The sequence below is a fragment of the Molothrus ater genome, chromosome 11, assembly GCF_012460135.2.
Source record: "Molothrus ater isolate BHLD 08-10-18 breed brown headed cowbird chromosome 11, BPBGC_Mater_1.1, whole genome shotgun sequence".
NCBI lineage: Eukaryota > Metazoa > Chordata > Aves > Passeriformes > Icteridae > Molothrus > Molothrus ater.
Genome location: NC_050488.2, coordinates 11,932,873 through 11,960,237, shown reverse-complemented (window position 1 = coordinate 11,960,237; position 27,365 = coordinate 11,932,873). Strand labels below are relative to the sequence as shown.

Genomic DNA, 27,365 nt, shown 5'->3' with positions numbered 1-27,365 from the left:
TTGTATATTAAAATTTATTGAATTATTGTGTAAGAATTCTCTTTATTAAAATCATTTTGACTCTAAACTGATTATTTACAGACAAAACCTCTTATATCACCAATAGATTCCTACATCTCAGAACAGTATCTACAAACAGTTATTACACTATGTAACAAAATTCAGATTTTTTTTTTCAAGCTTTTTATATTAATTATTAATTCAAACTTGAGAAAGACAGTACCTTGGGTGCTCTGAGCAGAACCTAAGGTGTGGCAGGGCATAAATGCAGGTCAGGCCATACCATAACAGACAGACAGACACCAAGTCACAAGGCTGGGACAGAGCAGAGTCACCACGACACAAACCAGGAAAAAGACTACAAGAGCAAATGCCCTGGGTGTTCTGGAAACCAAAATAACCATCCCCACAAGAAAGGCACACATTAAAAAAAAAAAAAAAAGGAGGAAAAAAAAAAATCCAACAACAACAACAAAAAAAAAGCATCTTGCTGCAACCAGGGCACCCCCTGAAAAAGATGGCATTCCACCAAAGCCGCGGCATCCAAGAACCCTCTATTTTCATTTAAAAGAATCAGCCATCATTTCTACCAAAATAAAAAAGCTTTCAGGTACAGCCTAAATTTGCCATCAGACAGATGAAAGGAGGAGCTCTCACATCTACATCACGTGGGCACCAGCTGTGCTTCATCGAGCCAAAGGGAGAGACATTCAAATACACTAACGGAGATTTATCTTAACACTGATCAGTTCTCAGCCTTTCACCCAGACCACGGCAAAAGCAAGTCCCTCCTTCTGACCACAGCACTAAATAAAGCTGGGTGCCTGCCACGGGGAACATCGAGGTCCTGGGAGTCCCACTGGAGCAGTGACATCCCTGTGTCCCACAGCAGGCTGCGGTAGCAGGGCTCTCTCTGCTGGTGCCCACTGAACTTGCTACCTGTGAGCAAACAGCAACATCCACACAGGATTCTCTGTCCTTGACAAGGAATGTCCGGTTGGTTGTGGAATCAGGCAGAGACTGGAAAACACTTGGAAGGATCAGGAGGAATAAATAAATAAGTTTTTCCCTGCAATAGGGAATTTCATAATAAAACCTGTTTTGTGCAAATTTAAATGCAACAGAACCCTGCCACAGAAATGGATTTTGCCACAGGAGAGGGGCACGGACGGAGGTAAGAGGGGCCATACCTAAACACCCAAGCTGATCCCAGTGAGGGCCTTCAGTGTGTGTCCACAGGGAGCAGGATGCTGGTGTCTACAACACTGAGGACAGATGGATGGGAGGAGATGGGCACTACCAGCTGTCCAACCTCACTGCACCTGCACTGGGCAGTGTGTCCTGTCCAGCCATGCAAGGACAAGCTGAACATGTTAAGTAAGTCAATCACCTATGTTTAGCTCTATTTTAAAGTCTTGATTATCAATCTAATAAAAGCAGACTTTCACAGATACACTTGGAGAAAGGAGATGATTTCCAACATCCAGGAACACAGAAGCAGAGAGAGTGGATACCAGTGGGAGGTGGAATGAGAATTAAGCCTCAAGCCACTCTGTTCTGGGAAAGTGCAGAGATAATTCTGCAAAAATAGGGGCAGACACTGACAGTCTGTAGAGCCAGAAATCCAGCAGAGAGTCTGTGGCTTCTGGCAGACACTGAGCAAGTTGGAGAGGCCACAAACCAGGCCTTGTTTCCTAGGGTAGAAAGTCCATCCACCAACACACAAGGGGACAATGCTACTCCACCACTATACCTGCACCTGCCTCAAACCAAGGAATCTCCTCCTGCAGTCCCTAAAGGAATGGGCTTTACTAACATGCATTGTATTGGCGTTTTCCCATCCAGCAGTCCTTTCCTCTACTCAGCTTTTTGGGGTGACCAATTCAATCAGATTTAGTCAAGACAAAGGTTTCAGAGATGCTAAGTTCCCATGACTTTTGTGGAAATGGATGGTCAGGCAGAAGTGAGACCCTAACTGGTCATCACCTGGGGAAAGAGGCAAACTCTGCATCCCCATTTTTGCCTGGCAGCAGCCAGCCAGCCACCCTGCTGCTCTGTACAGCAAGATAGGAGCAGAAGGTTGCACAGGGATGCTCATACTCTGGGCACACCATGTACCTGGGAACACTGCTATACTGCTGAGAGAGGGTCACAGAAGAGGAACAGAGGCCAGCATTAGCCTGCTCCAAGAACAATTCTGCAACTGCACAGCACTTGCACCAAGCCACAGGGCTGATGGAGCAGGCCTGGAATTACTGCTATTTGCAAAGTAAAGAGAGGTAGGGATGTGATCCTGCTCTGTTCTAGCTCTGCTCCCTCCTGGCCCACACAATCACCACCTCAGAGTAGTGGCAGAGTCAGACCTGTCTACCTGCCCCAGGCACACAGGACATCGAGGTGGAATTAGCAGCTGGGGGGGGCAGGGGTGGGGTGAGCAGGAGAGAGAACAAATAAATCACCCTTATAAATTAGCTCCTAGAAGGGCAGAGGACTGTTCACAAAGTGGAGGAACTAAGGAGGGAGCAGTGAGGAGCTGCCCAGTGACAGCTGCCAACTAACTGTGCTTGTGCCTACTCCAGGCCTCTCCTCCATGCACAAATCATTCCTTTTTGCAGGACACTCGACCCTCCTTGGGAACATCATGGTTGTGCTTGACAGCTCCTTTGAGTTCACAGATCACCAAATAACCCTTCTATGTGCCACAAGAGGAGAGTTTGAGCAGTGGAGCTGAGAGTTAGGTGTAAGGCAAGCCTAAGAGAAGAGCACAAAGAGAGCCTGGGACTGAGCTGCGGGGAAAGGCGAGCTGCTGGTACGACAACGGAGACACCTACAAGTTATCCCTGCAGACAAAGCAGTGGAGAAAACTGCTCCAGTGCTGACAGACGTTTGTCAGTAGAAGTGCACAGAGATACTTCTCCAAGAAAAGCTTTGTCTCAAAGCCACAAAGTTAAACATTCTCCTTTAGCATTTAAATACATTAACTTTGAGGGTATTTACAAGTCCAGTTCAGAGCAGCAGAACAGCTGGACACTGGAGGAAGGGGGAGTGGCACAAGGCATTTGTTGTGCTTTTCCAAAGAGCAGGGCAACCTCTGACCACAAGGAACCAGGAAGACAGATCCAAGCTGAGTCAGTGGAGACCAAAGTGAGCCAGGTAGCGACTCACACACACTGAATTTGTCCTGAGGGAAAGGGTGAGGGGTGCTGTTCATTTACAGTGGGCCCTGTGGCAAACACCCATGCTGGTGAGCACATTCCAGCCAAGCAGGTGCCACACACGAGCTTCAGAGACCAGAGCACTGGGGAGCAAGAGACCTTCACCATTTGACATTCTCCTTTCCACATCCAACATCTGGGACCAGCAGGGACATTGCTACAAGGAGTTTCTCAGGAGTGCTTGCTAGCTGGAAACAGAGGTTAGCACAGCCATCAACCCAGGAAAAGCTTCCTGATCCCCAAGGAAGTGAGTGGTTGCAGCAGGGAGTGTTCCAGCACTGGAAAGGGCATCCGTGCAAGGCTGAGGACTCCACAGACAGTGCTCGGTGTTGTCACCTCACTCTTCAATAACATGGTTTGCAAACTTGGCACATTCACATAACATCTGTAGGAAGGACCTGTGTGGTCCCTCAGCAGTCTGCCAGAGAAAAACCAGAGTTTGTCCTTTTTTTTGTTTCATTTTGCTTTTAAAAAGAAAAAAAAAAAACTGTAAAAAAATATTCTCTGAGATGCAAGGACGCATGTACTTTGTACTGCCTTGGCCATCCCCTTGCTCACGTCACCCGCAGGTTCCTTGGAGAGTCTGGTTCCAATGGCAGCAGGACACCCTGTTTATCAACTGGGATGAGCACTGTCCCCATTCAGCCAGGGGAGAGCAGTCTGCCTGTCACAAATCTGTGACTTTATTCTCCACAGCTGCTGCAATCTGTTGCAGTCTATATCCAAGCTGCATCTTCTGTGCCGTTGGGTCTTCTTCCAAGGCAGTAATGATCTGCAACCAGACAGAGCTCACTGGCAGCCTTTCTCCAGCACACAACACCCAACCAGCTGAACACCATGCATTATGGAGAGCCTCAAGCTGAAATTCAGCATGCTCTAGTCTAGAGTGGGTATGTAGTAATTAATCTCAAACTAACCACAAAAGAAGTATTCTAGATTCATTGTACTAACTTACAGACTGGACACGGCAAAAAAAATGCTAAACTCCACCTGAAAATTAAGTCTTTAGTAAATTAATCTGAACTAACTGCATTTCTTCTTTAAGTAGAGTATTTGGATATTGGAGTAAAAATAAGGAAGCACATATGAAATCCCAAGAAGCTCTAAGTTAGAGATAACTCCTCCCTTGCTCTTTGATAAGAATAAAATAAACTCATGACACGAGTTATGCATGCCAATGAAACAATACAGTGTTGGAATAGTCTGGCTGCTCTTAATTGTTAATTTTTGTAGCTTTTTTGTTTGGGTGGTAGAAGAAGAAAGGTATATTCATACCTGCTGGAAATACACACTCACCTGGTCATAGTACTTATTGATGTATTTGTACAATTCATGTAGAGCCACCAGGGAATTAAGGTCACCTGAGTAATTCTGTTTATAAGAGAAGAAATTAGACAAAACTGTGAGACACCTAACAATTGTCCTGTCAAATTCTATGTCCTCACAACTCATTAAGAAAGCAACAGGAAAGAGAATTCACCAACAGTTGCTAGCAAAGGAAAAATCACATGTATTTCTTGCCCTGAATCCTTGACTACCCCCTCTTCTCTCCAGTGCTTGCTGGGCAGACCCTCACCCTCTCTGTGGTGTAGGGCAGCCACTAGGCACAGTCAGTGTGTTTGAGCAGAACTGCACACTCAGCTGGAATATCCCATCTTGGCATTAACAACTCTCTCCTGGATGCACAGGTGAGGGGCCAAGTGACTTCTGAAATACTTTTATTTACCCGTGACAGCTCAGCCAGGGCAGAGTTCATCTCCTGGTCACTGGCAGAGATGGTCTGACGAATGTCTGCATAGTACCTAGACAGGAGCACACAGGAATTAGTGCATGGTCCCCCGTCCTCCCTGCTGAAACTACAGCTCCTCACACCCATCACTTACCTTTCCACCATCTGCTTGTAGCGAGGAATGTCCCGGGCATAAAGCAGCTTATTGATTGGAGAGTCCTTGAACATCCAAAACCAGAATTGGTTATGAAAAGCTCCTTTATTGTGCTGTGGACTAATCTCAGCAGGTAACACACTTCTATTTTCTGCCATTTGTTCAGAATCAGGAATTTTTTGTCCTCTGCATGGAGAGGCACTTCAAATAACAGGCTCTCTTCTAGTAATGCAGTCTGAGGTACCCTGAGATGTGCTGATGAAGGCACTCTGGGATCCCTAGTCCAGCCTTCCCCCTGGAGCTTGGTGATCACCAGTATGAGATCATACTGGCTATGGCTTTGCACAGCTGATGCCCGATGTGCTCCAGAGATCCACCCATCCTATCTGTGGTGACCTGTGCAGGACTGTTCCACCCTCAGCACAGGATGAGTAGTGATGGTGGAAAGCCTTTCTGATGGCCAATGTGAATGTCCCAAGTTACATCCTGTGACTCCCACTGTCTGCCACAGCCAACTGCCAATTCAGCTCTGTCCCCCAAATAACTGCAAGCTGTAAATAAAGAGCATTCCTCAACAATTTCTTGTTGCTAAACAAAATCTGATCCTCCCTCCTCTCTTCCCAGGAGTCCCCATTCCTCTCCAGCTGCACATGGAAGCCAGGGGGAACCTGGCCTGCTGTCCCCATGGTGCTTTGTAAACATTACTGCCTTCCTAAGGCAGCACTCAACTCTCTGTGCCAACCATGGTCCTTTCTCCTCTGTACTCACCCGCCCTAACTTATGGTCAGCTATTGTACAGGAATCCATGAAGGTCTGTGCAATGACCAGCAGCACAGCGTCCACATTATCCGATGTCTGAACATCAAAAACAAACTGGGGGTTCTTGATGATGTTGATCCAGAACCGCAGGGGGAGGCTGTAGAGAGGAAGGAAGCGCAAAAGGGCATCAGCAGAGGTGGCAGCTACAGTGCTGAAAGATATTCTACATGTTACTGCATCTCTCTGCTCTGCCCTCCCTGCAAAACCAGCTCTTCACCTTATGGTTTGCTGCCCTGCACTTGAATTTTGCTGCTCCTCAGTAGGCAGAGGTGGCTGTCACTTTGCAAGCTCTAAGCAAGTCAGCAGTGCCTCCTCCAGGGCCCGCAGGAACACCCTACCTGTTTGTCTTCCAGATATGGATGGTCTCAGGGTCTGCAATGCCATAGTGCATGGCCTGCTCATCTAACAGGTCAAAGAAGTACTTGACTGCCAGAGGAACAGGGCGGTTGGTACTGAGGATCACCTGGAACAAGTCATCCACAAACTTCTGCAGAGTGCCCTGTGGAAAATCAAGCAGGACAGGGTCAGCACAGGCAGAGGAGAATAGAGAGCCTAGGCCTCAAAGATGAGAGGTCACCCTCTTCTCCTCAGTGACAGCCCCTCACCCATCCAAGGACACTCCACCCCCACTGAAGGGAGCAGCCACAAAGGAGAAAGGAGGCCCCTGTGGTGTGTGGAAAAGAGGTCAGGGAGAACCTTGTGAACAAAGCAAAATGTAGAGGAGACTCAAATGTTCTCAAAGCCACTGCAGGTAAAGGGTATTGCTTCATCTTCACACACACCCCTGCAATCTGCTGGGGGGTATGAAGGAAGGCAAGATCCCAAGCACAACACAATCTGTGCTTCTTCTCACCTTCATTGAGAGCAGACGTGTGAGATAGATCTCTGGGATTGCCTTGGCCCGCTCCCGATCTCTTAAGCTCCCACGCCGATGCTTGGGAAGCTCTGGCTCTTCTGTTGGTTTTACCAGGTGCCAAAGTTTGATCCCACCTTCATCTGCGTCCTCCAGCATTGGTGTTTCTAAACCAAGCAATTGTTTACAGATGAGTGTTGGCTCTCTCACAGTAGACCTTGGCCAGGTGAGGCCCAAGAAAGCAAGATTTCCCAGTATAACAGAAACACAGATGGGAAGGAATCTCTAGAGGCCTCTATCCAGTCTTCTGCAGAGTACAAAGATTGCCAACTATACAGCAGGTTGCCTTTGTTCACCTAAAACTTCAAGGTCTTGGAAACTTCCCCACACAGAGATCCCCCACCACCCCAGTGGTCTGTTTCAGGGTTGAACCACCCTTTTGCTGAAGAATTTTTGTTCCATATCCAATTTCAATCTCTTAAGCTGCAGCCTGTAGCTACTATTCCTCATGCCATGGAGTTGTCCACTCTGCCAGGCAGTAAGGAAACTGCCTGACATCCCATCATCCCTCTCAGGCCATGCTCAGCACCTGAAGGCACAAAGATTTCTGTAAGTTGCAGACTGTGGTCAGCCCTAGAGAGTCAGACAACTGTGCTCATTCTGCATTTTCACACCCAGCTGAGCCTTCCTCTGCTCTCACACTTTTGCTTTTCTCTGACCTCACCTGACCAAGCTTTCACATTTCCTGACAATCCTATGAAGATCCAAGGCATGTGTCAGCCTTCAATATCAGCATAAAGCTGGGGCTACAGCAAGAGACTTGTCCCACTAACTGGCAAGTGCTCTGAAGTAATTTTATGAGAACAAGTCAAACTCACTTTCTCCTGGGATGTAATCCTGATTTTCCCTGTGGATGTGCTTGGTCAGGCGTGGGACGAGTGCTACTGTTGCTCCATCAGGCACCTGCACACAAGGAAAGCAACAATATTCAAAGCAAATGGCAGGTTTCTCATCAGCATAATAGGCAAGTGCTTGTAGAGCATAACAGGCTGTACCATCACTAGAAACAGGGACAGAAATAGGGATTTGGAGGCACCATCACTGTCTTTCCTGAGGGTGAGAAAATCTTGTCTGTACCAATTAAAGAACAAATGTTCAAAGCACAACGAAGATAATACTCAGGGATTGAGGTCATTCAGATCTAGAACATGTTGCAGCAAGGTACTAACATACTGCAAGATACAACACACTGGTGCAAGGTAATTTAAAAAATCCCTCTTTCCATTGTTAGAAGGTACTTGGCAGCTCAGTGTGTCATCACCTCCTGACTGATCTGGCCTGGAACACAAACAGATCCAGCACATCACCTTCACTGCAGTATGAACTTGTGCCTATCCTTCCAAGCCCTAGACATGCCCACATCTCAGGTATGGGATAAGGACAGGGTTGTGTTTGAGGATGTCAGGCTGCAGCCACAGCACTGACTTAATTTGAATATGCTCTGCAAGAAAGGTCCAACCTTCTGACAGTGGTCCACCAGGATCCAGAGCTACAAACAGAGCCTGACAGTGTGTAGAAGGATGAGAGGAGAGATAAGGCAATGGCAGACTGAGTTCTGACCTTGTAATGCTGAAGAGTGTTCAGACGTTTCCAAGTTCCTTGAACAACAGATGTCACATCCTCATCGGACAGTATCAGATGACCTGCCAGCCCTGATCTCCACTCTACAGCCATTGAAACACAGAAAAGGAAAGGATTAACTGCTCATCATCTGCGTCAGCCTGGCTGACCTCATTAAACACCCTCTGGTCCTTGTCAGCTTTTACCTGTGCTATTTCACAGACAACATAACCTGAGCAAGGGCCTGTCATGATGCTGAGTCCTGCAGTCACAGGACAGACCTCTCTGAGCACAGGGACAGGTGGCCTCATGGCCTCCCATATTCTACCTATCATGTTCCTACAAATTCTGTTAGATTGTGACTCTTCAAGGAGGTGGCTCAAACCACAAACATGCACCCAGAGTTCTTACCAGCTACTATTTCCTCGGTACCTTCTCATCCCTAAATCAACAGAATTAAGAAGATGGAAAACTGAGTGTTTTCTCTCCCAGTCTAAGTTCTACCATTCATTAGCTACCATGGGCAAAATCCTCCCTGATGCATATTATTAAGAGGCTGCCAGGAAGTGCCAGTCTATGCCCACAGCATCTTTGCACTGCACTCAAATCCTCCTCCCCCCCTACACTTCTTCTATATCCCTTTGACCAAGCCATTGCTGTGGTCTGAGTCTGACAAAGAACACCATGAAGTGAAAGAGGGTGAACCCAACTGCTTCTTTCCCACCCCTGCCTCTTTCTGTTACAGCCTCCTCCCTGTTGTGCCCAGCCAGAGTGGTCAGTGATTCTGCACACTCAGCACAGAATGACAAATGTCACACATGCCAGGATGCTGTGCACAGACACTGAACCACCATTCCTTCACCTCTTCACTGAGTTTTGTCACCAAAGAGCTCTGCTCACCGAGGTCCAGGGTGTCTGGGTCTGGCCGGTGACAGTATGGCGTCCCTTTATAGATCTGATCTAGGATTTTCTCCTTCACCTGCGTTATGGTGTCACAGTCCAGCACTTTCGCAGAAATCCCTTGAGAGTCTTCTGCCCCTCCTGCACCAACTCCTGCTTGTGTCAAAGCATTTAAGGTCTGGGGAAGAAAAGGTCACAGCTACTTAGCTGATAAGATTACATCTGACACATTTACACCTTTGATGGCTGGCATTCAGGCAAGTTAACAGCTAGTCCTTTCACTGGGAGATTCAGAAGACAAAACATCACAGATGTTAAACACCTCAGTCTTGTGTTCTTGGCCTTGGGTCAAGAGCTGGAAGCCAGTTCAAGAGCATTGGGCAGGAGCTTCGATGTGCCATCAGCAACATCACTCCCTTATTTCTAGACACAGCACAGCACGTACACCAGATGAGTGTGGTGAAGGCTTCCATCAGCCTGGGCCAAAAGTGCCTGATTTAGCAGAGCTCTTCATCATCTACAAACTTGTGATGCTGGAACAAACCTGGCTCCCAGGAGACAGTGGCAGGATGTGCTGCACTTGTGCTTTGGTTATGGCAGCAGAGACATCCAGCCCTTCTGTACAAAAGAGGACAGAAGATTTGGCACTTACCAGAGTGCGGTACTCCAGGTCCTCTCTCAGAAGGCGGTTGTCATTCAGGGTATATTTGGCTTTCCCTGTCACCCAGTCAACTGGCCCTTTGTCCACCTGATGTTTGATTCCTCGAAACAGCATGTAAAGGGGCTCCCCAACAGAATCCTGGCATGGAAAGAAGGAGAGAAATTCAGCTTGCTCCTCCCAGCAGAGCCCCAGGCATGGAAACATGGATATCAAGCAGGACTGAGGATACAGCAGCTGAGCCACTGTAGGCAAAGAAAGATCCTGTGCCAACAGCTCCTGCTCCATGCACAGGAAAAGTGCACTGCCCAGCTACAAGACCAAGGCATTGCTCTACCTCTGTGTCACTAATCTGAGAGAAAATCCTTGCTGCCTCCCCAGCCCTCTAGAAAAGGAATTAGACCAGCATCTGTCCTCCCATGCACAGACCAGCCTCTGTCCTGTGTATTTCAAGATAAAGGAGCTACACTGAGGCCTCCATGACCTGGTGACACATCCTGGAAACAAGTGGTATTGATGCTGATTTAAGAATCCCCATTCCCAGTGAGCAGCCCAGCCCTTATTTCTCACCTGAAATACAAGGTGACCCTGGCACTATTTCAGTATGAGTGAGGCACAAAGCAAAGCTGTGCCTGTCTCCCCTCTTTCGGCCCCTCTACATTACAATGGGACAAAGAGCTCACCCTCACAAAGGCGTACAGGCAGATGGACATCCAGTTGGTCAACAGCTTCTCTACCACTGTTTCTGTCCTGAAAAAGAGCATCAGATTGGTCACAGGACTGTGGTGCAGAACCGGGGAAAGATTTGGAGGTAAAGAGCACTCCCTTTGGAAGAAGGGCACTCTAAGTCACAATACAGAATGGAGAGGAAAAAAAAGCCTTTTAAGACCAGCACAGTTAATGCTTTTTACATTGCTTATTGGAAGCACTTGTCAGCCTGAAGGAGGCACCAAATTACAGAACTGGAGAGACAAGAAGCAGGGAACAGTGGCAAGCCTCTGGTAGGTCTCAAACAAGGGAAATATGTTCAGATCAGAAGGATGGACCAGATAGGAGACTATTGGGGATCTAAACATGGGAGATATCTCAGTTTAGCTTCCAAACATGGCATGACTGTTAACTCAGAGACCTCTAGACAGGAAAGTGTGATTAAAAGACTTGGCAGACTTTCAGAGTTTGCCAGCCAGGCAGAAGACTCTGCCCCCTCAGGAGTGGGACCATGGCTGGCTCACTCACCTCCGCAGCATCAGCTTGGGGTTCTTGGCCACATACTGCTCCACAAGGTCGTTCAGGAGTGTTTTGAGGATGTCAGTGAAGTACTCCAGCTTCCCATGCAGCGACACCGTGAGCAGCGATGCCACATAGGCCCGGTCTCTGGGAGAGAAAGTGCGCTGGATCTCCAGAGTGTGGATGAACTGGTGGGAGAGAGAAAAGCCGGTGTGTGACTCTGCTGAAAACAAAGCAGTCACAGCTGCTGGCTCTTGGAAGAAGCAGTGCAGAGAACTATTAAGGAATGAACCTTAACAGGCACTGCCCACCTCCTGCTGCCAGTGCCGTGGCTCCGGGCCCGCAGCAGGCTGCCAGCAGAGAGAGACGGACATTACCTTTGTGAGGAAGAGTTTGCTGTTGAGGAGGTTGGAGAGCTGGACCAAGCCCTGCTCCACTGTTTGCCGTCGGCACTCAGGGATGTCAAGGTCCCTTTGCAGTGGTGACTCACGGTGACCCGGAAAGAAAATGCGTTCTGCATAGGACTTGTAGTCCAGGAAGGGGATCCCTGTGCCCACAAGGTCACTTGTGAGGTCCATCATCTCAGTCATCAGGTCTGAGGGAAAGGAAAATGCCTATGAGGATGACACAACTGACATGATCTCAACTGATAGTGCAGAGCATGAGGTAAGTGGAGGAACCAGGGCCAGCAGCATGGGACTGAGAAAAAGGAAGGATGTTTCCTCTCAGGAAGAGGCATATTGGGGTGTCATTGTTAGAACATTAAAAGCTAGACTAGGCAGCAGGAGAAATAGCATGAGGAATGTTCCAATCAGGAGCTGGTTTCCAATTTTGTAGAGAGGAAGCCACTATTCAGCACACATCTGTGGTTACAGGCATTACCTACAGCAAAGATAGAGTACTAGAGACCTGCTCCTCACTCCTTCACACATTAATTGGGGACTACAGTCTCAGTCACCTGCAGAGTTTCAGAGCCCCATGTCTCCCACAGTTGTAAAGAGCTGAAGTACAAAGTTTGTAAGCTTAGAACATGGGCTGCAATTCAACTTGCCCTACACAAAGACTGGGCTAGTAGTTGTCCTTAAGATCCCTCCAAGTGTGCTGTCTTGACTTTACCTCTTCACCTGAGTCTGGAGGATGAAGTGGAGAATGAGAGAGCACCTGAGTCTGGAGGATGAAGTGGAGAATGAGAGAGGTCTGTAAAAATCACTGTGCCCTGAATTAAAGAATTTAAAAAGCAAGAATTTGGCTCTACGTTTCTATGCACTGGCACAGGATAAATTATCACCTACTCTGAGCTACACAGACAAGTACACAGGAATGGGAAGAGAGGTTGGGTTGAGGGTGGTTCTCCAAGTTTCCCTGAAGCTGCAAAAACCCAGGAGATCAGTGACTGACCTGTGAATTCCTTTTTGCATCTGTCCCGAACACTCGTTTCCAGATTTTCCAGTTGGATTTGAACTTTCTTGTAATCCCTCAGAGCCTGTTTGCTCTTCCTCCTGCAATAAGAAGAAAAATTGTTCTTGGTGGCAGCAGCCCAGGGACTGTCCTTGCTAGCTGCTGTGTTGCTGCCAGGGCAGTTGGTGCTGAGGCAATTTCTACAGAGCATCATTTTTGCAGGACACCACACAGTGTACCATAAACTAGATGTGTCTATTGAAGTACCCATTAGAGTCTCAATGAACCACAGTGCAGACTGTGACTAGCAGTGCAACATGCCTCCTGCATCCAACACCACCAGGAGCTCAAAATTTGGCACAAAATAAAGAAAACTGTAGCCTTGTTTAGGCCCAAGATGTACACACTTGGTGATACCCACTGAAAAACATTGAGAGGAACTTAAAGGCCTCATCCATGCCAGAACTTCTTACCTGTATATGAAGACAATGACCAGAACAATCAGTGCCACAAAGGATGCACCAACACCCAAACCGATCTGTGCCTCCAGCGGGAAGGTGAGCTGGCTCTCTGTGTCATACTGCACTCGGCCCAGGAGGAAGTTCAGGTTTCCCATCTGAACCTGCAAGAAGAAAGCATTTGCCATGATGATTCCATTCCTCTGTGCAGGAATGAAGTACAAAGCCACAAGGCTTCTCCAGAATGAGCACAGGGGGCACACAGCTGCCCAGAAGAGCTGTCTCACAGCACAGTGAACCCAGCAATACTGTTTACTTTCAGGCAACTTTAGCCTTTAAGAGCAGAATTTGAGAACAAAGGCCAGTTCCCTGCCACCCCTGTTACCTTCCCTGTCCCTCAGCAGGGTTTGTACCTTTCCTAACTTCACATCCCACTCCCAGTTCTTGCACATGCCTCTAGAAATGCCAGGGTTCCTGGCAGTGCTGCTGATTCCCTACCGTGAACTCTGGGAGCAGGTCCGTGCCCTCGCGCTTGGTGCGGTGCCGCGGAGCCGGCTGCTCCGAGGGGGGCTCGCAGTACAGATGATTCCTTGTTAGTGTCTTCACCACACAGATGCCTTCCCCAATCATAGCCATAACTTCATCCTTGGAAATAGCCAGATCTAGATTTTCTCCCTGAAATACATTTGGACAGCACATGAGATCAGTGAAAAAACAACTACGTATTGCCATGGCTTCAGAGAAGATGGAGGAGACCAATACCATGAGATGAAAGCAGCCTTTTTTCTTCTTTGTTTAGGCTCACATGTGAATAGGCTGCAGGAGTTAAGTTTGTAAACTGAAAACTTCAGTTACATATGATTTAGATTTAGCTTTAGGACCTGTAGCACACTGCATAAGTACAGTTATAAATAGCCTGTCCTCTTAAGGCTCTTCAGCGAAACCCAGCTAAGCTCAGCTCTTCACTCTGTATATTTAAAAAGGTAGTTTCATGTCAGTTAGCCTGCACACTCAGCTGAGTCAATCAATGCCTTTCAAAGGTATAACATATCTGTGCTATTTCTCTTATTTGCTTTAATTTTGGGGGATTAAGACTTTTTCTTTTTTTAATAAAACCATGCTGACTGATGTTAATTACATTTTTATGCTTTAATGCTTTCTAAGCCCAGAGCTCTGTCAGGGTATCCCAACAGGCTGACAGATCAACCTCCTTGTCTTTTAAAGTTCTCTTCCAGTCTTCTCAAACTGCCCTACATCTCCACGATGCATTCAACTCCAATGGCAGTGGTCTAGGCATTTCTATGCTCTTACATCCTCACAGTTTTTCACCCATATGCAAAAGGACAGCATGTGGAGAATCTGCACCTGCAGCTATTACTTTCTTTAAGAGTACTGGACTGAAAAGTACCTTTTCATACAAACAAAATACCTCAAAATTTTTTTTTCTTGCACGTACAGTAAAATAGAGTCACTGTGCTCTTCTGTATCATCTTTAATGAGTGACGTTTCTGCCTTCACTTAGTAACAGGTCTTTCCCATTGGCAGGATTCTTTTACTCCTAAGTTATTTCTGGATGAAACTGAAGTAGTTATGATAGAGTCAGCAGCTGAAAACAGGATGTGGGGATAATGTAGTACTAATACCTCATATACAAACAGTTTATTAGGATTAAATAAAACCCAAAAAACAAACCACTGAAGTTTCCATAAGCCCTACGAAGCCCTAGAAATGATTTATCGACTCAGGAGGCTTTTTTGATGCACTTTTCCCTCCTCTTATGTACTGTTTCTCACAGGCCAAAGCATATGTGCTGTGACAGGTTGCAACCTGTCAAATGCTTTAAAAACCTTGGATGCTGTACGACACAAACTTAAAACTTCATACAAGGAACATGAATTCCAGCTGGTTTTTGTCTTACCTCCACAGAGATGACACTTCCTGGCTTGTGACGATATGGTTTGGCAGGGTCCTCAGCATTCAATGGTTTTAGAATGGGGTTTACTTCATAAGAGAAAGGCATGGGATGCAGTGAATTGAAATCAAAGCTCAGATTATCCAGAATAAATTCCAGTTTGATTCGGACACTCCTCAACAGCAGGTTAATGGCTGGAGTTTTGCACAGGATCAGGTAGGAAGAGTTAACGAGACATGGTTCTTCAAACTAATTGGAAAAGGCAAAAAAAAAGTGTCAGTAATCAAACACCAGGGCTTCTCCTGCAGCTTGGCAATACTTTCCACCCCAAACAATCTGGGGCCAGTCTGCATTCTTCTAGTCTGGAGAAATGCCAGAAGAACCCTGCTTAACTGTAAAGGGGAAAAATCTAAGATCTGAGGAATTCCCCATGTTCCTCTAAAGGAAAGCTTTCATAGCACTGGTTTTGTTGGAAGGTCTCAACAGTGGGAATCAACTCTGACATTCCCCTGGCAGCAAATTCTGGAGAGCGACCAGCTTTAGATTTCCCTGCTCTGAGAGAATAGGACCAAACATCTTCAATGCAAGGCTGTTTTCCCAGTCTGAATGCTTCTGTGAAAGTGTTCCCATGCCTGGCTGGATATGTTTTATACATTCAATGAAAGCATTAGAGTATTTTTTTCTGCCCTACAGTCACAAATCTTTCGTAAGAACCAGCTTTTATTGATGCATGTGCATCAGGAGCACATTTATGACAGGAAGCCCTTCATCATTTGCACTAATGATGCAAATCCTTCTTGTACTCGGGCTGCCAAACCACTGTCTAACATCTGCAAATTCTGCTGCATGCTCTGTGACCTTGATGACCACATCAATATCTCTGTAATGACCCATGTCAGCAGACTGGCAGCAGGAGAGCAGAAAATAATTGTGGTGCTGGTAATTTCACTGCCTGGTTTTGTATGTCAGAGTGAAAGACATCCCAGGAACTATAGGGAAAGACTGAAATATGCAAAAGGAAGAATCTGAAGCACAGACGCATTGAGCAACACAAGCTCTCTGGCTCAGATGTAGATTCCTTTACCTCCACACTGCTGCATTGCTATTTCTGTCCCATATCACAGTCCTGCACATCTCTAGGCAGAGGCAGACCCAGCCCATGGAAATGTTTGTGTAAGTGCTTAACCTCACAGCCTGGCAGAGAACACTTCCATGGGCCAAGACTGTTAGTACAATCCAAGCAGATAACAGCAAGTGGTGGGAGGAAAAAAGCCCTAGGGACCGAAAGACCACTTCTTCAGAGGTGGAACATCAACCCCTGTGCATCCACACCCCCAGAGAGTGCTGTGCTACCTGCTGGATGCTGCACAGAGAGCCCTCAGGACACTCAGAGTCTGGGACGATCCTTCGCCATCGCCCCACTCCTCTGCGCCGGCGTTCAGATGGAGAAACTGTAACTCGGATCTTTGGCTTCTGTACAACATCCAAGTTGTATCCATGAACTCTGAGCACTCTCCCTCCACTGAAAGACAAAAGTAGTTGATATGACTCACCTGTTATTCATTAGCTCAGTTTTGTCCCTGCTCCCATCCTTCTGTTTATGCTCATTCTGACAAGCCTGGCTTCACCCCAAAGTGCCACTCAAGAGAGATGACACTGGTGCTGCAGCCCCAGCACACTGCCCAGCGGAAGGGACACTCATTCCTTCTACCTGAGGAAGCTTTTAGGTGGCTCTGCAAAAGTGATGTTGGGATCCAGAGTATATCTAAAGAGGGATCCTTCCAATCTCCGCTCTTGCTCGCCGTATTTGATGGTGACTGGGAGTTCTGTGGACACATTGCTGGGACTTGTCTGGCACGCCAGCTGATCCTCTGTCATCTCAGAGAGGCTTGGAGAGACAAGAAAAACAAGGGATTAACACAGCCACTGCAGAGACAGATTTGATAGTACTGTGCCTTGCTCTTTGCAGAGAGTCTGCAAACCTCTTCTGCTATATTCCTAAATCTCACAATAAAAGCTCTTGTCCCTTATCTGTGCAAGTAATAATTGCTGGGCAGCTGTTGGGAGCAGCACACAGACAAAAAGCAGGTACAATCACTGTCCAGACTGAAGGGACTGGACAAATGCTGCCAAGGCATGTGCACCTCCTCACCAGCAGTGAGGTGAGGCAGGTTTATGTGTCCCTGGGTGCAAGGAAACAAGCAGCTCTTGGGATCAGGCTGCAGGAGCCAACTGCAGCTCCCCACCAGCAAAAGCAGAGTGTCAGGCTGGGTTACAGTCCTGTCAAGGGGCAAGCAGAACAGAGGGGCACAGCCCTGCTCATGCCCAGATAAGGTGGGCCGGAATCTAAGATGGTTGAGGTTTCTGCCATGACCCTCACAGGGAAGATCCCCTGAAACACAGAGGAAAGGAGAGCTCCAGCTCCTCCAGGCAGCATCACACCCTGGGAGGCTCTAGGAGGTACTCAGGACAGTGCACAGATAGCAAACTGGCAAGTTCTGATCTTACATTTGACAAGGGAGGTCTCCAAGCAGGACACTGATTTCATTAGGATGCCCAGTCAGCAGCTTCGAGCCTAGAAGGGTAAGGCAGGTTCCTCCTGCTTTGGGACCCTGGGTTGGAACAATGGATTTCAGCTCTGGATTCTAGAAGAGGGAAGAAAAAAAAAAAGAAAAAATAAAAGGTAATTGAATGACAAGGACCTCAAAAGACAGGACAAGAAAGCAGCAGAATGTGTTCAATAGCCTACAATGCTCTGAAAATAGAAGCTACAGATCCAAACCACAGGCAGGCCCCAGCCATACTCCAGCAGCTACTTTACTGAGCAGAGGAGGGATCAATAACACCAGCAAGAACCACAAATCAAGGACCTTTCCACAGAGTGCCAAAGGCATATGGATGCTGCAAACAGCAGAGCTCTGAGCCTCACACACAAACCTGAGGATTAACAGTCCAAAGGGATTGTTCAGATCAGTAACTGGATTAATAACTCAGTTTAGGAAAAACAAGGTAGCAAATAAATTGCCTGTTTGCCTAGCAGATGAGGAGATTACCAGCAGGGAGCCCTAAGAATTTTTGTTGAGACCCGTGCTGTAACAAAAACAAACTTAATACCACCAAGGAGCTGCAGCAAAATTTAGCAGAGTGACACAAGTAAGTCACTGCTGACAAACAAAAAGCAAGATCCATGAAGTAAGATGGAGGAAGGAGACTAAAGGATAAAAAGCAAACATGTACACCATTGCTAGTCTCTAAATAGTATCCTGGTGATAACCAAAAGAAGAGCAACAAGCATAATCTAGTACATAAAATGGTTCTATCAAGCCAGAAATGGAAGAACTTAAGACTTGTCAGAATCTCTTGTAAATTGCACATAAAGGAAGAAAAAGAAGCAATTGTATTGAAAAGTTACTTAAGTATTATTTCATAGTTGCTGGGTTTAAGATATCAAAAAGTTATCAGAAACATGTTTAAAAATGATAGGAAGCATTGCTCCACACAATGCACAGGAATTTTGGATTTACTGCCACCAGCTGCTGAAGGTCAGAAGATAAAAGCATGTTCAAACAGCAATTTGCATATTAACAAAAGAAAAGTCAGAAGTCTTTGTAAGATGCTAAGCCATCAATAAAAAAAAAGTCTTCAAGTTCGAAACAGAGGAAAAACACAGATTATCTCTAATCTAAGCATTTAACAGCTATCATTGTCAAAAAAGAAATAAAATCACTAGACTATAGGATCTTTAGTATTACCAGTACAGCTGTTCTTATAATCCAAAGGGGGGTGAGGGAGGAACAAAGAAAACCAAACAAAAAAAAAAATCCCAGTACACCACACAGCACAAGCAGCAGAAAAATCAGATAAAAAATAGCAGCAGCAAGTGCCCGGTAGAGTCCTGCAAGTTCATGCAATAAACAGCCATTTAGCAGAGGTACTGGGAAAACAGGGGAGATATTTTAGTTATATTACCTGATAGGTGAAAACATGACCAGAAACCCCACGACCTCCTCCAGGCACCTCCACCACGATATGCCCAAACCTCTCTGTCCAGCTCCCGCCGGTGACGCACACGATGCTGCAGGACAATCCAAGAACAAAGTCACACCAGGGGAGAGCAGGGGAGCTGCATCCACTGCAGCATGTCCTAAAAACATCTAGCAACCACAGCTCCCTTCTTCCAGACTTATCTGATGCTCAGGATATGCAACCAAACATCAAGAAACACCTCTAAAAAAGCTGGGTTAGGTGCAGCAGAAAAAAGCAGGGACTGGTTCCAAACAGGCTCATCCTATCTAAAATTACTCTTTCTGGGACAGACAGGATGAATCCCACTGTGTCACAGATACCCTGAGTCCAAGAACTCTTCTATATTCCACAGCTGATCAAAATCAGTTGCATCTGGAGGGACCTCAGGGCAGCAGTGGTCAATCCACACATTAGTGCTGTATCTGAGGCAGGAGAAGACTCAAGACCTGGGTTTAGCTGTCACTGGTCCTCAGCCAGTGGCCTCTCCAACCAGCCAGATCCCCTGATCTGCACCAGCCATTCCTCCCAGCCCTTTTTCCAGACACAATTTGCTATGGGAGATGCTGACAAGATGAAAAGTCAAACTGTACTTAGAACAGAGCAGCAAGGAGTCCCATGTTACAGCACTCATTTGGTAACAGAAAAGCTGATCTTCAGGAGACTTCTGCATAGCAGGAGATTAATTGTGTCTGGGCCTTGCTCAGGAGCGGGTTCCAGGTTCACAGCTATATCCCCTCAACTAAAGAGGCTGAGGAATTTGAACTTAGGCAGTGCAGTCAAACCAAGACCCTGTGAAGCCAGGTGATTTACAGATACAGAACACAGACGGTGCTAACCCCAGAAAGATTAAGCTCTAATTCTAGGATGAAAACAGAAAGCAGATGGATCCAGACAAACAAATTGCACAGACAGGACAACACTGCTCAACACAGCAAGCCATCCCAGGATCTTACCTGGCTCCTAGAGGGAAAGGTACAACTACTGCTACCATGGAATGGAAAAACGTGTTTGCGATAGCTCTGATAAGAATTTACTCACAATTTCCCTCCTGTTCTCCTGCTGGTTGTTTGGTTCCTCTCCCTCCCTTGTCCAAAGTTCCCACCTACCTGCCCTGCCATGGGCCAACTACACAAATGTCCTTTTCTCCTTATCCCCCATTCATACCTCTTAACAACTAACTACTGCTTTATTATCTTGTTCTGCCCTGGCCAGACACCGACTGCACAATTCTCTATCACTAACATGAGCCAGATTCAGGAGGATAGGTCTTTCTGCTTCTCATCCTTGTCCTTGCCACTACTTTTACAAGCACTGTGTGACCTGTCAGGCATTCCTGGCCACCAAAAGATTGGCACTGGGCCCACCAGGATTTCCTCATCTGTCCCTGGCAGAGAGGATCTTTTCTTTGAGTTTGTTCCTGGGGGGGAAGTCTTGCTAGCAAGTGAAGACTGACAGTCTAGGGGTGTGCCTTCAACCACATGTTCCCATCCTCACCCTGTGTTAACACAGTCAGGCTATTTCCCTATCAGTGACACTTGCATAAGCCATGTCCTTTGCTTTATTGAAATCTCCTGTGGCTGAGTGAGACACCCATGAAATTGCAGGGTTCTGAGCCCACAGCTCCATGCTGTCTGGGCAGTGTGGTTGGAACATGGCATCACTGTTTGGCTGTCACCTCGTACACACCCTTATCTCTCTAGGGACATTGCCTGAGCAAGTGCTTACACAGTGACCTTACTCAGGGCACTTCATGGGAATGGGCAGGGCTCAGCACCTACTACAGCAAAGGCAAGGAGATCTCAGGCTGGGTCAGCAGCCAAGGGAAAAGCCAGCGCCTGCCTCTGGGAGGAGGTTTCACAGATACTCTACCTGCTAGAGATCTCATACTCTTGAGCATCTACGGCACAGGGAATTCCTGCAACAGTGACAGTTTCTGCAATGTCTTGATGTTTCTGCCCGAGGTTTGAGCCAGTGATGGTGATTCTAGTGCCACCTTCCACTGGTCCAGACAGGGGGTACACCTGCAAAGACATCCGCGCACGTGTAAATGTCACAGTATCTCGGACCTCCACAGTCTGGTGACTGATCTACAGCACAGGGCCCTTCAGCTGCCCTGGTGCAAACTGCCTGTTCAGGTCACTGCTGTTGACTCCTTTTACTGGCTTGGACTAGTCCCAGGCTGCAGTCTCACCAGAAGAAAGGCCATAAAGAACATCACAGTCAGAGCCTTCTTTCCCATACCTCGCTGATGCCAGCAGTCCCCACCCAGAGGTGATAATCCACTTGGAAGGCAAAGACTGCCCTACTTTGCCTTCCCATCAACATGCTGACCACTCCACAGGGCATTTCTGCTGAAGAGTGGGAATGCACAAGCCAATACATGTTACTAGTATTGAAGCAGTAAGCACCATTCCCCCCTCAGCATCAGGACGACAATGAATTGCATGCTGCACAAATGTCAAAGCTCTGTCCCTGAGCAGCATCCAAGGTAAACTAAGACAAGATGCAGCACATGGATGTTGTGTGCCACTGAAGGGAGGACAAGCTGACAGCAAAAGGGACACATGGCTACAGACACTTGTCATGTGGCAGTTAGCAAGAAACATTTAAAATAAACAGACAAAAAATAATTATTTCCAGGAACCTGTCATGCCTTTCCCATCATTGCTGTGCTGTTGTCCTTAGGTTTTACCCTCCTCTGCCCCAGGCTTAGTTGGGCCAACCTGTTTCAGGGTCTGGTTCAGGACAGTTGGAGGATCCATCCTGTGGACCATTTCCCAGCTCCTGAATAATTCTGGTGTTCCACTTTCAGCTGAGATACACATGAATCATTCCCCACTGTTATCTATTAGCAAACTGAAAGCCCAGCAGCAGCAGTCTAGAATCCTCACAACACTGGGGGACTCCAATTGAACTTCCTCTTCAGAAGGTCAATAAATCAATGAGCTGCACTGTTTGCACTCTGAGTTCACAGCCCTTTGATTTCCACTGCAGAACAGAGCCCTCCTTGCCCTGTGTGCAGTACACCAGTGAGCAAATTACTCACAGAGTGAATGAGAGGTGCTGGACACAGGTCTTCAATTTCTTCCTTGCAAGAGCCCCTGAAGATACAGCTGGGGTTGTCACCTCCACACCACACACAGTTGTACTTTGAGTCAGCTGTTTGGCAGCGGCTACAATCAGTGTGTCCCACAGAGCAGTTGTAAAAAGTCACTGCAAAGGAGAAAAATTCAGAGGTACCTGCAAACATCCCCACAGGGCACAGCATAACCCAGCAACCTGGTGTCTTGTACAGACCCCACTCCTCCTCCTGCCCCCGTGACAAGTGACAGAAGTGCAGCTCTGTTTTCCTTAGTTTTCTTGTGATAGGACTACCACAAGTACAAAAAGACTCATTTGAGGATTTCTCAATTCCCTTCCACCTCATCTGCTGTGTTTTTACTGGGAAGGTGTTGCACTCCTACCATGAAGATCTGCAGCACTGTCCACTCGAAGGTGCCGTCGCCTCTGTACAAACACCACAGCATTGAATTCGAGTTGAGGTGCTGTGTAACTGTACTGCAAAGACAAAGATCATCAAGAGGACTTAACAGAGGCAAAAACAAACCAGCTGAATGGGCAAGAAGCACCAGCATCCATACTGAACAGTGCATGGCACAAACAGCCTACATGGAACTTCCATGCATGTAGACAAGGCTGTATTAGTTGGGGCAGTGGCAGCAACGGCTTGTCCTCATGGTTCACAGTCACAATTCTGCTCCAGAAAGAGTAGCAGGTTTAGGTTCACTAAGATGAACACTGAAAACCAAGTCTGTGCTCACAACAATACTTGTCTAACTTCCTAACTGCATTCCTAAGTGGCCAATTCCTATCTACAAGCCACCTGCTCAGAAAGCTGCTCAAGCTGGCATTTTTGTAATTTCAGTAGAGCTGACAATGTAGGATCACAATTGGTCTGCAGGGCTCATGCACAAGAGCCTGTGTTGTTCTTCTCCCTTAACTATATGAGTTTGTAAAGTAAAAATAACATCTCGGCTTGCAAATCTTGCCTTAAGTAAAATTCACACAGCATCCAGAAGTGTACATGTCTGTTTTAGCTTTCCCTGATAATTTTACAATCTACAGGCCTGCTTCTATCACCAAGGACAAAATCAGTACTAGAAAACAGCATTTTTCTTCTCACAAAAGAACAATCATCACAGGAGTCATGATGCAGAGAATGACAAACAACAGTGCCTCAAGCTAAAGCAGGAGTGGCACCATGCTGGCCAGTTCAGAGACAGCACCATCCCTGCTACAGCTAGTGCAGCAACAGATCATGTGGCTCAGACTGCACAATCTTCCTGAGGTTGAAGGTACCAGTACTGGCAGGCAGCAGCATCATAGCTGAGGGCCCCAGAGTGCTAAATATTCTACAAATACTTCTGCAAAATATGCTCTTTTCTCCAGAGCTTGCCTTCCATCCTATTCTCCTGCTGAGCAAAACCAGCACCTGTGTGAACTGTGAAATGGCACAGCACTCACCTGGTTCATCTGGCAGGTGATATAACAGAGGGACTTGTTTGTTTCTTCTCCTTCCACATAAGCTTCCATCACCACTGTCCTCCCCTCCAAATTCAAGACACACTCATAGTCCCACTGGTGGTCCTGCAGGAGGAGACACATGGCACCATTCCTCAGTGACACAGAGCTTTGAGCTGCACAGGTGTCATCCTGCCTCTCCAGTTCAGCACCTTTCCCCAAGCCACCAGGCCAGCAGCATGCTCCTCTCCTTCCCCTTGTTATGCCACCTCTATCCTATATTCAAGGGCACTCTATGCTAAATTCAAGGGCTCTCTATGCTGTGACTGCCTCCATTATGAAGGGCAAACCAACATAAAACACCCAGAAAGGAGCATGTGTGTCACTGTGTGAAGAACTTAGCATAGAGGGAGAAATAAAAAAAACCCAAACAGTGGGACTGAAGTTATGCCAGTACATCCCTGTGAAACACTAGCTTGGAAATGAAGAATAGAGTACACAGATTAGGAGAGAGCATGTCAAAACCATTAAGTGTGTATTTCTCCTCCCTGTCTCTTTCCTGTAAACTTTCCACTGAATTGCTTAGATACTTCCTGTAAAAAAGCTAGATATGCATCTCTCTGGAACCAGCTCTGCTCCTCTGAGCAGTGCAGTGTGTCAGGTTTAATGTATAAAGTAACAACTAGACTGTGGGCTGCATGTTCTGAGTTGTTTTTTGTCAAAGGTTACTAAATCATCTTCTGTCTTGAGAAGCAAAGAGAATTTTTATCAGAGGCACACCCAAGAAACAGCTGTCAAGGGTGGTTTTCCCCACTGCAGAAGTTTCAGGTATGGCAGGAGTAGCCACATTAACATAAGCATGCCAGAAAGGAAAGGGAACAGATGACTTGTCTTTAACTTATGGAGAGACAAACAGGATGGATTCAGCAGAAAGTTATTCCAAGAACTACCATCTTCAGTGCAGCACAGGTGCAATTTAATCCAAATACATGCAAATCTTCTCCAGCAGGTTGGTGCACACCTGTACTCTCCCTTTCTCTGGGTGACCTTCTACACACAAATACATCCAGCTATGGAATTCTTTATGCACAGAAATAGGTTATTCCTCTAGGAGAAACCTAGGCAGAGTCACACCTGTATCTTACACATATTTTTAGCAGCCCAGTGGCCAGGTTGTCCAAACAATGCCCTGCATGAATGCAATTTCTTGATGGTGATGGCATTGAGCTGACTACCTGATAGAGGTGGAAGTTCTTTCCCAGCAGGGTTATCTTCCTTGCCACATTGACTGGAAACAGCGAAGACCCCTGGATTCCCTGCACACAGGGACATGCATTTGGACCCCAGATAGGCTCTTCACTCTGAAAAAAAAACCACAGGACACAACCCCTCCTGTGTGCTGAAATACCAGATTAGCAATCTGTAAGAAAATTTCAAAGAGTTACAGCCTTAGACTGTGAATTACAAAAGGCCAGTAACTTACCTCCTCCCAAAACTCAGGGGCATCATACTGATAATCAAGGTCAGGGTGAAGGATCCTGGGAAAGTCAGGGACATCCCTCTCTGAAGAATCACCATCACCCGACAGAAGAGTAGAAGCAGAGAAAAGAGATGTGTCATTCTCAGCCTGCAGCAAATCCATCCAGTCCTCTGTGTCCTGGAGCTCTGTGCCTTCCTCCAGCAGCCACTGTGGGGGAGCTGATGTTGGGAGCCCTGAAACAGGGAGCTCAGTTCCTGGCAACCCAGGAGAATCATCGGAGACAACAGGGCTCCCTGGCACCTGGCTGGGGGTCTGGGGAGATGAGATGGCAGATGTCAGTGCCTCTGTGGTAGGAAAAGGACTTAGAGGCCACTTGAAACTCGTGACATGAGGGGAAGGTGTTACAGCTGCCACTGGAGACATGTGCAGAGGGCTACCCCCGAGCGTGCTGGGTGGGTCTGTGTGCTGGGCCACCTGGGCTGTGGCTGGCCCTTCAGTGGGCAAGGCTATGTGATCCATGTTCTTAGACGGGCTGGAGAGGACAGATGCAGCAGGAGAAGTTGTCTCTGGCACAGTGACAGGTTTGTCTGCTGGAGGTGGCAGCGGGGCCTCTGTGGCAGCCTGCAGAGAGGCGCCCTCGGTGGGCAGGCTCAGGTGGGTGTAGCTGGGGCTCTGTGCTGGCTCTGTCGTCGCCTCCCAGGCTGCGGAGGGCGTGACGTGGATGGGCTCCGTGTGGGGCACAGTGCTCGGGCCCACGTGCACAGGGGTGGTGACAGGTTTTGTGGCCATGGTGGGGGCTGTGGTGGAGGATTTGGTGAGGGGAGCAGCTGAAGAGGGATACACACTCAAGGCTGGGATCTGAGCCTAGAAAGAAACAACACAGTGAGAAGAAGAGGGAAAGAAATGAAACAGAGTAAAACTCAAGCAGAAAAACACTCTGTATGACTTCCCATAGACAAGACACTGTTCCACCCTCTGGATTTTAATGAGAGCTATATCTTGTACCATCTTGTGCGATGGGATTGGGGAATGTTCACAGTGCAGAAGATCCAGCAACACTCCCTCTTCACACAGATGCCTGCACTGTCCTCCTCTCAGAGGGAGGTCTGCTAGTCTTCATCATCCACAAAAATGCAAGGCCACCTGTGACAGCCACACACTGGGCACGTGTTCCACCTCCCTTCCAGCTTGCTTTTGTCCTTCCACTTTGACAATACTGGCTGCATAACCCCAGGATAGTGACCTGCTTCATCTGATGGTACTTCCCCAGACACCTATAGTATCTATCAGGGATGCAGAGCCTCATGTCACTCCAAGGAGAGCTCCTCTTTGCTCCAATGGCTCATCTCCTTGTTTGATGTAACTGACAGCTGCTATTTTACCTGAGAAGAGATCTGACCCACTGAGGCTGTGAGAGCACACAGGACTAGGACTGAGCAGGAGACGTACCCTTTCATTGTAGATAATGGTTCCCTCCTCACAGGTTGCTTTGTGGGTGCAGAGGTGCTGCTGGATGCACCAGTTACATCCCCAGAGACTGCTCACACACTTCTGGCACCTGGAGGAATGACAGAAGAGCAGCTGCTAAGACAGAACAACCCAGAAAGGGACTGCCACCCTCCCTAAAACTACAGAAGAGAAAAAGCAGGTGCTCACGGTGCCGATTTCCACAGCAGGGCCACTGCAGCACAGTCATAGAAAGAGAAGTCCACAGAAGCAATGAAGATGTCATGGAAACGCACTACAAGCTTTATGGTGACATGATCTGAAAATGAAAATAAAAATTTCTTAGAAATGGAGCCCCTACAAGTTTGCCATACTGTTAGGAGACGCAGCATGCTTTAGGATAGACACTGTCAAACACTGAGGCAGATTCCCTTCCATGCTTTTAGCACCTCAATCACTGGATTATCCTACGGACACTAAAAACAGGTTGGACAAGTTCATCAGGAGTAGTTTGTGACAGCTCTCGCCAACCCATGGGAAAGAAGCCTAGTCTGAAGATCTGTCCACCTTTATTTCTTTAATTCCACTGCCATCTCTGTATTACAGGAAGAAGTAACATTGAAGCTCAAAGCTGATTGCCTTCTTTTGTCATCCAAAGGAAAACGAAACCTTAGAACTGATGTGCCCTTCACATGCCGCCTTTACCTTGAGAGCTTTGTTCTATGACCAGACTAAGAGGTGAGTCAGGGAAGAGGTTTATAAGATTTGTAATCTCACTTCTCACGACTGAAGGCTTATCTGCTTTAAAATCCAGGTCTCACATCAATTACAACCCTCAGGATAGCCCTGTTCTCTTTGGGAAGAGACTGTCACTGTTTTCTGTAGACCAAATAGCTGCAGAGATGGTCAAATCTTACTGCAGCTGATAGCATCAGCTGGAAGGAGATAT

The 27,365-nt window shown here is 47.1% G+C and overlaps 1 protein-coding gene across 2 annotated transcripts in view; it reads right to left on the bottom strand.

Moving 5' to 3' along the window:
* The window catches only part of PLXNB1 (plexin B1), a 77,232-nt gene continuing 49,867 nt past the window's right edge, over positions 1-27,365 (bottom strand). For both annotated transcript variants that reach the window (XM_036390874.2, XM_036390875.1), the window contains exons 9-38: positions 26,627-26,735; positions 26,420-26,528; positions 24,974-25,834; positions 24,726-24,851; positions 23,494-23,616; positions 22,434-22,527; positions 22,016-22,182; positions 20,839-20,990; positions 18,913-19,018; positions 17,452-17,588; positions 16,655-16,831; positions 16,297-16,465; positions 14,950-15,192; positions 13,530-13,706; positions 13,047-13,195; positions 12,574-12,674; positions 11,553-11,770; positions 11,185-11,363; positions 10,632-10,698; positions 9,943-10,089; positions 9,291-9,468; positions 8,391-8,494; positions 7,649-7,733; positions 6,771-6,937; positions 6,256-6,416; positions 5,867-6,014; positions 5,099-5,163; positions 4,942-5,017; positions 4,512-4,586; positions 1-3,987 (exon numbers count right to left, since the gene is read on the bottom strand). In XM_036390874.2, coding sequence (XP_036246767.1) covers positions 3,883-3,987; positions 4,512-4,586; positions 4,942-5,017; positions 5,099-5,163; positions 5,867-6,014; positions 6,256-6,416; positions 6,771-6,937; positions 7,649-7,733; positions 8,391-8,494; positions 9,291-9,468; positions 9,943-10,089; positions 10,632-10,698; positions 11,185-11,363; positions 11,553-11,770; positions 12,574-12,674; positions 13,047-13,195; positions 13,530-13,706; positions 14,950-15,192; positions 16,297-16,465; positions 16,655-16,831; positions 17,452-17,588; positions 18,913-19,018; positions 20,839-20,990; positions 22,016-22,182; positions 22,434-22,527; positions 23,494-23,616; positions 24,726-24,851; positions 24,974-25,834; positions 26,420-26,528; positions 26,627-26,735 — 4,775 coding nt within the window. In that variant the 3' untranslated portion in view covers positions 1-3,882. The remainder of the gene's footprint in view (positions 3,988-4,511; positions 4,587-4,941; positions 5,018-5,098; positions 5,164-5,866; positions 6,015-6,255; positions 6,417-6,770; positions 6,938-7,648; positions 7,734-8,390; positions 8,495-9,290; positions 9,469-9,942; positions 10,090-10,631; positions 10,699-11,184; positions 11,364-11,552; positions 11,771-12,573; positions 12,675-13,046; positions 13,196-13,529; positions 13,707-14,949; positions 15,193-16,296; positions 16,466-16,654; positions 16,832-17,451; positions 17,589-18,912; positions 19,019-20,838; positions 20,991-22,015; positions 22,183-22,433; positions 22,528-23,493; positions 23,617-24,725; positions 24,852-24,973; positions 25,835-26,419; positions 26,529-26,626; positions 26,736-27,365) is intronic.